At 43.6% G+C, this 12,207-nt stretch overlaps 1 protein-coding gene across 2 annotated transcripts in view; it reads left to right on the top strand.

The window, feature by feature from the left end:
* RAD23A (RAD23 homolog A, nucleotide excision repair protein) overlaps positions 1–11,313 on the top strand; it is a 142,874-nt gene extending 131,561 nt beyond the window's left edge. For both annotated transcript variants that reach the window (XM_069231964.1, XM_069231965.1), the window contains one exon: positions 10,251–11,313. In XM_069231964.1, coding sequence (XP_069088065.1) covers positions 10,251–10,364 — 114 coding nt within the window. In that variant the 3' untranslated portion in view covers positions 10,365–11,313. The remainder of the gene's footprint in view (positions 1–10,250) is intronic.
* The last annotated feature ends 894 nt before the right edge of the window (positions 11,314–12,207 follow it).

Genomic DNA, 12,207 nt, shown 5'->3' with positions numbered 1-12,207 from the left:
GATGCACCACCTCCAGATAAAGAAAGTCGAAAATTCGATGCTGCAGGCAAAAGGGTGGCGGCACAGGCAGCAAACTAGTGGCGTATTGCAAATTCGCAAGCTTTGCTAGCCAGATATGATAGGGCCCATTGGGATGAGATGCAACACCTTATTGAACATTTACCCAAGGAGTTCCAAAAAAGAGCGCAGCAAGTAGTAGAAGAAGGACAGGGTATCTCCAATAATCAGGTACGGTCAGCAATGGATGCTGCGGACACAGCTGCTAGAACTGTCAACACAGCTGTAACAATAAGGAGACATGCATGGCTGCGTACATCAGGATTTAAACCAGAGATACAGCAAGCTGTGCTGAATATGCCATTCAACGGACAGCAGTTGTTTGGGCCGGAGGTGGACACTGCGATCGAAAAACTTAAGAAAGACACTGACACGGCCAAAGCCATGGGCGCACTCTACTCCCCACAGAGCAGAGGCACATTTCGAAAGACACAATTTCGAGGGGGGTTTCGAGGGCAAACCACAGAAGCCACAACCTCACAAACAAAGCCCACTTACCAGAGCCAGTATCAGCGGGGAGGTTTTCGGGGACAATATAGAGGGGGACAATTTCAAAGGAATAGAGGAAAGTCCCAAAACTCCTCCAAACAAGCAGTGACTTCAATGTCACAAATCCCCAACACATAACACCTGTGGGGGGGAGACTAACCAAGTTTTACAAACATTGGGAGGAAATAACAACAGACACTTGGGTCTTAGCAATTATCCAGCATGGTTATTGCATAGAATTTCTCAAATTCCCTCCAAACATCCCACAGAAAACACACAATATGTCAAAACAACATATAGATCTTCTAGGACTAGAAGTTCAGGCATTGGTACAAAAAGAAGCAATAGAGTTAGTACCAAAACAACAATTAAACACAGGAGTTTACTCCCTGTACTTTCTGATATCCAAAAAAGACAAGAGTCTGAGACCTATACTAGATCTCAGAACATTAAATACCTACATCAAATCAGATCACTTTCACATGGTTACATTACAAGACGTAATCCCACTGCTCAAACACCAAGACTACATGACAACACTAGACCTAAAGGATGCATATTTCCATATACCAATACATCCTTCACACAAAGTACCTAAGGTTTGTATTCCAAGGGATACATTACCAATTCAAAGTGTTGCCATTCGGAATAACAACTGCACCAAGAGTTTTTATAAAATGCCTAGCAGTAGTAGCTGCACAGATCAGAAGGCAGCAAATACATGTGTTCCCGTACCTAGACGATTGGTTAATCAAAACCAACACGCTAAGACGGTGTTCACAACACACAAAATATGTCATAGAAATCCTCCACAAACTAGGTTTCTCAATCAATTACACAAAGTCACACCTTCTGCCGTGTCAAACACAGCAATACTTAGGAGCAACAATCAACACAGCAAAAGGGATTGCCACTCCAAGTCCACAAAGAGTTCACACATTTCACAATGTGATACAGACCATGTATCCAAATCAAAAGATACAAGTCAAACTGGTGATGAAACTACTAGGCATGATGTCTTCATGCATAGCCATTGTCCCAAACGCAAGGTTGCACATGCGGCCCTTACAACAGTGCCTAGCATCACAATGGTCACAAGCACAGGGTCAGCTTCTAGATCTGGTGTTGATAGACCGCCAAACATACATCTCGCTTCAATGGTGGAACAGTATAAATTTAAACCAAGGGCGGCCTTTCCAAGACCCAGTGCCACAATACGTAATAACAACAGATCCTTCCATGATAGGGTGGGGAGCACACCTCAATCAACACAGCATCCAAGGACAATGGGACATACAGCAAAAACAGTTTCACATAAATCACTTAGAACTGTTAGCGGTATTTCTAGCGCTCAAAGCATTTCAACCCATAATACGACTGTAGGAAGTTGGCTCTGTATGTGCTATTTCAAAGTAAGGAATAGCATGCACAGAGTCCAAGGGTTCCCCTTAGAGGTAAAATAGTGGTAAAAAGAGATAATACTAATGCTCTATTTTGTGGTAGTGTGGTCGAGCAGTAGGCTTATCCAAGGAGTAGTGTTAAGCATTTGTTGTACATACACATAGCCAATAAATGAGGTACACACACTCAGAGACAAATCCAGCCAATAGGTTTTTATATAGAAAAATATATTTTCTTAGTTTATTTTAAGAACCACAGGTTCAAATTCTACATGTAATATCTCATTCGAAAGGTATTGCAGGTAAGTACTTTAGGAACTTTAAATCATAAAAATTGCATGTATACTTTTCAAGTTATTGACAAATAGTTGTTTTAAAAGTGGACACTTAGTGCAATTTTCACAGTTCCTAGGGGAGGTAAGTTTTGGTTAGTTTAACCAGGTAAGTAAGACACTTACAGGGCTTAGTTCTTGGTCCAAGGTAGCCCACCGTTGGGGGTTCAGAGCAACCCCAAAGTCACCACACCAGCAGCTCAGGGCCGGTCAGGTGCAGAGTTCAAAGTGGTGCCCAAAACACATAGGCTAGAATGGAGAGAAGGGGGTGCCCCGGTTCCGGTCTGCTTGCAGGTAAGTACCCGCGTCTTCGGAGGGCAGACCAGGGGGGTTTTGTAGGGCACCGGGGGGGACACAAGCCCACACAGAAATTTCACCCTCAGCAGCGCGGGGGCGGCCGGGTGCAGTGTAGAAACAAGCGTCGGGTTTGTAATGGAAGTCAATGGGAGATCTAGGGATCTCTTCAGCGCTGCAGGCAGGCAAGGGGGGGGGTTCCTCGGGGAAACCTCCACTTGGTCAAGGGAGAGGGACTCCTGGGGGTCACTCCTCCAGTGAAAGTCCGGTCCTTCAGGTCCTGGGGGCTGCGGGTGCAGGGTCTCTCCCAGGTGTCGGGACTTAGGATTCAAAGAGTCGCGGTCAGGGGAAGCCTCGGGATTCCCTCTGCAGGCGGCGCTGTGGGGGCTCAGGGGGGACAGGTTTTTGTACTCACAGTATCAGAGTAGTCCTGGGGTCCCTCCTGAGGTGTTGGATCGCCACCAGCCGAGTCGGGGTTGCCGGGTGCAGTGTTGCAAGTCTCACGCTTCTTGCGGGGAGCTTGCAGGGTTCTTTAAAGCTGCTGGAAACAAAGTTGCAGCTTTTCTTGGAGCAGGTCCGCTGTCCTCGGGAGTTTCTTGTCTTTTCGAAGCAGGGGCAGTCCTCAGAGGATGTCGAGGTCGCTGGTCCCTTTGGAAGGCGTCGCTGGAGCAGGATCTTTGGAAGGCAGGAGACAGGCCGGTGAGTTTCTGGAGCCAAGGCAGTTGTCGTCTTCTGGTCTTCCTCTGCAGGGGTTTTCAGCTAGGCAGTCCTTCTTCTTGTAGTTGCAGGAATCTGATTTTCTAGGGTTCAGGGTAGCCCTTAAATACTAAATTTAAGGGCGTGTTTAGGTCTGGGGGGTTAGTAGCCAATGGCTACTAGCCCTGAGGGTGGGTACACCCTCTTTGTGCCTCCTCCCAAGGGGAGGGGGTCACAATCCTAACCCTATTGGGGGAATCCTCCATCTGCAAGATGGAGGATTTCTAAAAGTCAGAGTCACCTCAGCTCAGGACACCTTAGGGGCTGTCCTGACTGGCCAGTGACTCCTCCTTGTTGCTTTCTTTGTTCCCTCCAGCCTTGCCGCCAAAAGTGGGGGCCGTGGCCGGAGGGGGCGGGCAACTCCACTAAGCTGGAGTGCCCTGCTGGGCTGTGACAAAGGGGTGAGCCTTTGAGGCTCACCGCCAGGTGTTACAGCTCCTGCCTGGGGGAGGTGTTAGCATCTCCACCCAGTGCAGGCTTTGTTACTGGCCTCAGAGTGACAAAGGCACTCTCCCCATGGGGCCAGCAACATGTCTCTAGTGTGGCAGGCTGCTGGAACCAGTCAGCCTACACAGATAGTCGGATAGGTTTCAGGGGGCACCTCTAAGGTGCCCTCTGGGGTGTATTTTACAATAAAATGTACACTGGCATCAGTGTGCATTTATTGTGCTGAGAAGTTTGATACCAAACTTCCCAGTTTTCAGTGTAGCCATTATGGTGCTGTGGAGTTCGTGTTTGACAGACTCCCAGACCATATACTCTTATGGCTACCCTGCACTTACAATGTCTAAGGTTTTGTTTAGACACTGTAGGGGTACCATGCTCATGCACTGGTACCCTCACCTATGGTATAGTGCACCCTGCCTTAGGGCTGTAAGGCCTGCTAGAGGGGTGTCTTACCTATACTGCATAGGCAGTGAGAGGCTGGCATGGCACCCTGAGGGGAGTGCCATGTCGACTTACTCGTTTTGTTCTCACTAGCACACACAAGCTGGCAAGCAGTGTGTCTGTGCTGAGTGAGAGGTCTCCAGGGTGGCATAAGACATGCTGCAGCCCTTAGAGACCTTCCTTGGCATCAGGGCCCTTGGTACTAGAAGTACCAGTTACAAGGGACTTATCTGGATGCCAGGGTCTGCCAATTGTGGATACAAAAGTACAGGTTAGGGAAAGAACACTGGTGCTGGGGCCTGGTTAGCAGGCCTCAGCACACTTTCAATTGTAAACATAGCATCAGCAAAGGCAAAAAGTCAGGGGGCAACCATGCCAAGGAGGCATTTCCTTACAACGACACAAACACATTCTTGTCAAAACAGACAACATGACAACAATGTATTACCTAAACAAACAGGGAGGCACACACTCGACACAGTTGTGTCTCCTAACATAGAAAATATGGCATTGAGCGATTCACAACCACATTCGCCTAATAGCACAATTTATTCCAGGAATTCAGAACCAGTTAGCAGACAATCTCTCTCGGGATCCCCAACAGATCCACGAATGGGAGATTCACCCCCAAATACTAAACACTTACTTCCAAATGTGGGGAACACCACAAATAGATCTATTAGCAACAAAAGAAAACTCAAAATGCTAAAACTTCGCATCCAGGTACCCATAAGATCAGTCTCAGGGCAATGCGTTATGGATGAGCTGGTCAGGGATATTTGCTTACGCTTTTACCCCTCTCCCACTCCTTCCATATCTAGTAAACAAATTGAGTCAAAACAAACTCAAACTCATACTAATAGCACCGACATGGGCAAGACAACCTTGGTACACAACACTACTAGACCTCTCAGTAGTACCTCATGTCAAACTACCAAACAGACCAGATCTGTTAACACAACACAAACAGATCAGACATCCAAATCCAGCATCGCTGAATCTAGCAATTTGGCTCCTGAAATCCTAGAATTCGGACACTTAGACCTCACACAAGAATGTATGGAGGTCATAAGACAAGCTAGGAAACCTACCACTAGACACTGCTATGCAAATAAGTGGAAAAGATTTGTTTATTACTGCCATAATAATCAAATTCAACCCTTACACGCATCTGCCAAAGATATAGTAGGATACTTACTACAATTGCAAACGTCAAAGCTAGCTTTCTCTTCAATAAAGATACATCTGACCGCAATTTCAGCCTACCTGCAAATTACGCACTCAACTTCATTATTTAGGATACCAGTCATAAAAGCATTTATGGAAGGCCTAAAGAGAATTATACCACCACGAACACCACCAGTTCCTTCATGGAACCTCAACATTGTCTTAACACGACTCATGGGTCCACCTTTTGAGCCCATGCATTCTTGTGAAATGCAATATTTAACATCTCTAAGAAGAGTGAGTGAAATTCAAGCATTTACCATACAAGAACCATTTATTCAAATACACAAGCATAAAGTAGTTCTACGGACAAATCCAAAATTTTTACCAAAAGTGATCTCACCGTTCCACTTGAATCAAACAGTAGAATTACCAGTGTTCTTCCCACAGCTAGATTCTGTAGCTGAAAGAGCACTGCATACATTAGACATCAAAAGTGCACTAATGTACTACATTGACAGAACAAAACTAATTCGAAAGACAAAACAATTATTTATTGCTTTCCAAAAACCTCATACAGGGAATCCAATTTCTAAACAAGGCATTGCTAGATGGATAGTTAAGTGTATTCAAACCTGCTATCTTAAAGCAAAGAGAGAGCTGCCTATTACACCAAAGGCACACTCAACTAGAAAGAAAGGTGCTACCATGGCCTTTCTAGGAAATATTCCAATGACAGAAATATGTAAGGCAGCTACATGGTCTACGCCTCATACATTTACCAAACACTACTGTGTAGATGTGTTAACGGCACAACAAGCCACAGTAGGTCAAGCTGTACTACGAACATTATTTCAAACTACTTCAACTCCTACAGGCTGAACCACCGCTTTTGGGGAGATAACTGCTTACTAGTCTATGCACAGCATGTGTATCTGCAGCTACACATGCCATCGAACGGAAAATGTCACTTACCCAGTGTACATCTGTTCGTGGCATTAGTCGCTGCAGATTCACATGCGCCCACCCGCCTCCCCGGGAGCCTGTAGCCGTTTAGAAGTTGATCTTGAACATTTGTAAATTTGTAAATATATTACTTTAAACTTCATTATGTACATACGTATTCACTCCATTGCATGGGCACTATTACTAGCATACACAACTCCTACCTCACCCTCTGCGGGGAAAACAATCTAAGATGGAGTCGACGCCCGTGCGCAATGGAGTCGAAATGGGAGGAGTCCCTCGGTCTCGTGACTCGAAAAAAGACTTCTTCGAAGAAAAACCACTTGTAACACTCCGAGCCCAACACCAGATGGCGGGATGTGCACAGCATGTGAATCTGCAGCGACTAATGCCACGAACAGATGTACACTGGGTAAGTGACATTTTCCGTATTTCACAATTCCCACTTGCTCGTGATCAAGGGAGCTTTGACTCCCGAAACGTGTTGGGTGTTTTTGCCAAAATAAAGTAATTTTGGAAGGCGACATCGAGTGGCAGAGATGTTTTTTCTTGAGGAGGAAATACGAGTACTTATATATATATATATTGCAGCCAAGGCTGTGCAATTTTCTGTAGGGGGTACCATCCAAGTGGCAAGCACACAGTGAGAACTCTAAGTTTATCCTGGGGTCCCATATAGGGAAGTATTGCTTCAAGCTTTTTTTTTTTTTTTTCTTTTTTTTTTTTTGTGCGATCCAGAATGGAATTTTCTCCCATCTGGTGTTTTTTTTTTTTTTTTCCCCCCCATAATATCATAGATAGTTACAGGACTAATTGCAGACACAGCTAACTGAGGCTGCACAGCTTGAACATCTCTTGCTGTGGCAATTGTTATTTTATGCATAACGTACTGCGTTAGACGTATGTATAGTCTCACTAGACCATTGTGGAGTTGGCCTAACTCAGCTGCATTTAACTGTATTTTAGGATATGGTATTTAGCCAGCTTGGACTGGCCATGTAGGGGACCTAGTCTAATATTTTCAGGAACGTGGTATGGTGCCTTGGAACCAAGTTTGGTGTTCCTGAAATGTGAATGGTATTTCTTTTAAATGTTTAAGCTTGAACAACCTACAGGCTAATGTAGGTACTCCCTATAACACTGAGGAGGATTTAATCCCTAACATCACTGATGTCTGTTTTAATGTCAATTAGGGACCTTGGGCACGCACAAGAACTGGTCAGGAGACTTGTTAAATAAGTACTTGACCTATAAATGTTGGTGGCACAACGTTATATGATTCCCGCAATAGGTAGGACTGCTTATTACGGCGGCAGCAGGACAAGAGAACTGAGTCCATCTACACCATCAGGAGCTGTCATCCCAATTCATAGCTAGCTCACAGTGCCTCACTTGAACCCCCAACCTTCCCAGGGTAGAAGGTGATTACATCAACCTTGAATATGCGACTCTGACTCTCAAGAATGTTGTGGAAACAGACCTTACCCTTTTTGTTGTTTTACTCCTGCATGCCCAGGATAAACACAAGAAAGATCTGAATAAAGGTTTTCTAACATTGAAACAGTCGTATTCTTGCATGGAGATGGTTAGCTGTGATTATTAGGCATATGAAGCAAAGCATTGTAACCAGCGTTACATGATGAAAAGAATAAATAGTACAACCATGGTAATCTTCGATGTATATCTTCTTACCTAGTACTATCTACAATCATAGGGTATGTGAGGGTATCCTCTGTCTGATCTAGAAGGTTAGCCTAAAACTCCCCATACGTGGAAAGCGGAGCCAGGGTGCCGGTCTAGGTATGAGATGGCTGCTCTTCTCTGCAGGATGGAAGATCAGGGTCAGCAAAGCTGCATGTCCGGCACAGCATTTGTTCCAGAATAGTAGTGGCTGTAGTGTTCCTCTGACCTCCCTGGAACAGTGCACAGTTTATAAATAATCAAACTCACACTGTGTAAGAGGTGCAACTCTGATGTAGTGATATGTCGATGTTTGAAGCTGTACCTGAATGGGCATCGCAAGCATTAGGATATCTTGTTCTATGTTCCTAGCCTTGTACAGAGTGTACAGATTACTTGTCGAGAAGAGCTAACTAAAAACAAGTAGCATTTACAATTTATTTTTGAAATATTACTGTGCATGAGTTAACTGTCAAAAATGTTATTGTTAAGTGTCCGCTAAAAAGGGTAAAATATAAAACTAAGCTAAAATGGAGCATCAATGTGGGCCCAAGAAAGCCTCACAAAAGTGTACAGTGCACTCACTGCTATAGGTTAGTGCAGGAGTGTCTAGTGCAGTGGCGTAGATTGAGTGGAATGGTGCATCTTAGAGTGCACTGGTGTGGAGAGCTACAGAGTAGAATGCATTGGCATAGTATATTGGTATTGAGTGCTGTGTTGCATAATGGAGTGGTGTTAAGACAGTGGTGCATATTAGTGTGGGGTAGAGTGCATTGGCATAGAGTGAAGTGGTGTACACTAGAGTGCAGTGATGCAGTGTAGAGTGGAGTGGTGCTGAGTAATGTTAAGTGGCGTAGAGTGGAATATACATGGTGTGGTATCGCCCTGCCATTACAGACAACACATATCAAATTGAAATCACCATCACCATTAGCATTTGCACAGACATACATGTTTTACTGATACAGTGCACAAACGATAATGTGCGGAATTTCTTTCACCAAGTGTATTGTTTTTTTTTTTTAAGTATTTGTTTCCACCACACTTCAGAATCACCAAAAAATGTGCTTACTTTGGGTCTCTTAGAATTCTGAACTATCTGCACAGTTAATTTACAGACATTTAAATCTTGTTGTGTGCCATAAAAAATAACATTGCACAACCCTTCCTTAGGCACTACCCTGGAGCCAGCATAATTATCAAATAAATCCTCTCACTTTGTAGTCCGAGAAAGTAATGTAAACAATAGCTCCCTGGAAGACAGAGCATGACAGGTGACCTCTTCCTTTGAAAGCACAGCAAATGTGATGAGAACATGATTTGAAGGCCTGTTTACAGAAATCAGTACTGGTGGAAGAATACAGTAAACAGGGTTTGGGTAACGGAGGGGAGAAACTCAAAGCTGGACAGCCGAAAACAGATAGAGCCAGAAAATAGAAATCAAAAAAATGTAAGTTACAAACCTCAAAACCATGGTAAGCATTGGGCAGCAATCATTCCCAGGTAAGCTTTCTGAACGTTCCCGAGATGATGATGTTAACAAACCAGACTGCTTTCTGGTAGGCTTCGATCTGGTGACTAACTTATGTGCTAGAGTCTACCATTTGACTTGCTCTTATGGAAGTAAAACATAATATTTAAAGACTCCAGCTCCCCTATTAAAATAGTTTTGATTAATCATTTGTGATTAATCAAAATATGTTGTAATTTGTTTTGATTTTCCAAGCATAGAAATTGTTTAGTCTCTTGTCTCCGCTCCAACAGTGAATCATTGGGGGTTCACAGAAGTCAAAAGGTTACAAACCACAGATCAAGCGGATTTTAATGAAATTGGGCTTCCATTTATGACATTCTCAAATATTGCTTTGCCCAGTACATCTTTGAAAATACTTCAGTGCGCTCGGCAATATTAGAATCATTTTATAAAAGGTAATGAGTTTGTCACTGGGGTGGGAGACGTTATTTTGTTGAAAGATTTGGTATGATGGGTCTTGTAGTTGTGCTGCACCTATAAAATCGTCACTAAGACGAGATTCGCTTCTGAGATCTGTAGTTTGTCTGTGGCGTTGCTGCGCCAGAGTGAACTTTGGCAGGTTGCTTATGGCTTAGAATGTAGGGCTCTGTCATAGGTTCTGCGTCAAGCTCTGGAGATATTGTGATCGCGTGGAGGGCGGTCTGCGGTAGTGTACCGGCTAACACTGTTTTTTTCTCCCCCCCACAGCTGAAGGCGCTGGGCTTCCCAGAGGGCCTCGTCATCCAGGCGTATTTCGCATGCGAGAAGAATGAGAACTTGGCTGCCAATTTTCTCCTCAGTCAGAACTTTGATGATGAATAACAAAAGGATTTTTTTATATATATATATATATATATATATAATATATATATTCATGTTTATTTAAGATGCGCAGAAAATATTACCAACAACGAAACCTTCGCCATGAAGAGGAGGAGTATGCCACAGCCTGCCCAGGACGTCCAAGTTCTCCACTTATCACCTGAAATATGCTGTGTTACGTATTGACAGATTTTAGCGACACATATATCAAGTGACTGTGGTCTCACTTTACATAGCTCGATCTGCATAAGGAAGTGGGCTGAGGGGGGAGTAAGAACGGCTTTAGAATGTGCAGCTATTAGGTGCACCTCGCTGCAGGTATGATGAAATCACTGCTGCAGTAGCCAGGAAGCATTTGCGGGCTGCTGCACAGCAACTTGGCTGCAGGCACCTCCGTCCACCACTAAACTCTCTTGATAACCACATGTATAGCAGGGTTGTTTTTTTACAGGGTGTTATTACCTCCATAGAGATCCGAAGCAAACTTGCACCAAAGGAAACAACCGTTCTTTTTTGTTTGCATGGTTTCCAGTTAAGATGTAACAGTCCCTGGCTTACCTAGAGATGGATTTTGCTGCTATGTTGAGGGCCCCTTTTAGGCATCAATGAATGCAGCCCACGTGTGTAAATGTATTCACAGGATCCAGAGATGGCATGCTTCACTTCTTGGGCAAAATGTGTTAAACGCAAAAAAGGATATTTGCTTGTGCTTTTATCCCTTTCCGAAAGAGACCTAGCTGGAGGATGACGTTATGATACTCATTGTTCAGATTGGCTGATGAGCCGTTCAGTTCCCTGGGTCGCCACAGGAGGATTTGCATGTCAAATTCTATCAATGAGTGTGGGAAGGACTGAATTTTGATTGACTACTTTTTAAAGTGTGTTATTTCACACCATGTGCAGCTTTTGAAGAACCGTTTACCTAGTTAAAGAAAAGGATGCAATTGTTTTCTTTTTATTTATTTATTTGCGCATGTGTACATCGCCGTTGAAAGCGGGATGTCAGAGTGGTTGACTAAGTAATACTGCATTTTTTAGAGGGGGTGTGACGGATTGCGATGTTGCTATTTTTCTTGCCACAAAGGAAAGTCCTTTATCAAGGCCATACTTTTAAGAGAGATTTTCTTGTGTGGGCAAAAAATGTTCTCAATTCTCCCTCATAGTCATCAAATTGAAAATATTTCCGTAGGTTTTTATTTTTTTATTTTTTTTATACAAAGCAGGAAAGTTTTTAGGTTTACTGTACATCAGTGAAAATTGGATCCTGCCATTTCAGGAACGCTGGAAGCATCTTAGTGAAAGTGTAGATTATGCAGCCGTCGTATTTTCAGTGCTCTGCCAACATTTAAGAAAGTCTGCTATAGTGACTTGCCTTTTTTTTTTTTTTTTCCATGATGTAGGAATTTAATTTTTTTTCAATCATAATAGGGAGTTTTCCCCAGCACTATGCCAGTCCTTTTCAACATTTGAACTTCCTTTTGTGGAAAGATTTTAAACAAGTAAAGCCATCAGCTCTTCCTGAGCAACAGGTGATTCCCAAGATAAAGGGTTTGCCTGTGCTTGTTTCCATTGGGGTAGCACAAAAGAATCAAGAATAGCAGCTACTGTGTCATGACATGCGCACCCATAGTTTGTCATTTTTTAATTGTGGGTTTAACAAGTGAATGGGAGAGAGTATAGAACGCAATGCTGTGTCTGAAAAGGCGCTAAAAACATAGTCACTGCATGCCAACAATGGAAAGATAAGAATTGATGTAGCCAGCAAATGCTTCAGAAGTTAAAAAGACACAGGAATGGGGGAAGAAAACCGTTGACTAAGAGCAGGGAACAGAGTTATGAAGGT

The sequence above is a fragment of the Pleurodeles waltl genome, chromosome 4_2, assembly GCF_031143425.1.
Source record: "Pleurodeles waltl isolate 20211129_DDA chromosome 4_2, aPleWal1.hap1.20221129, whole genome shotgun sequence".
NCBI lineage: Eukaryota > Metazoa > Chordata > Amphibia > Caudata > Salamandridae > Pleurodeles > Pleurodeles waltl.
This window is presented reverse-complemented; position numbering and strand designations above follow the sequence as displayed.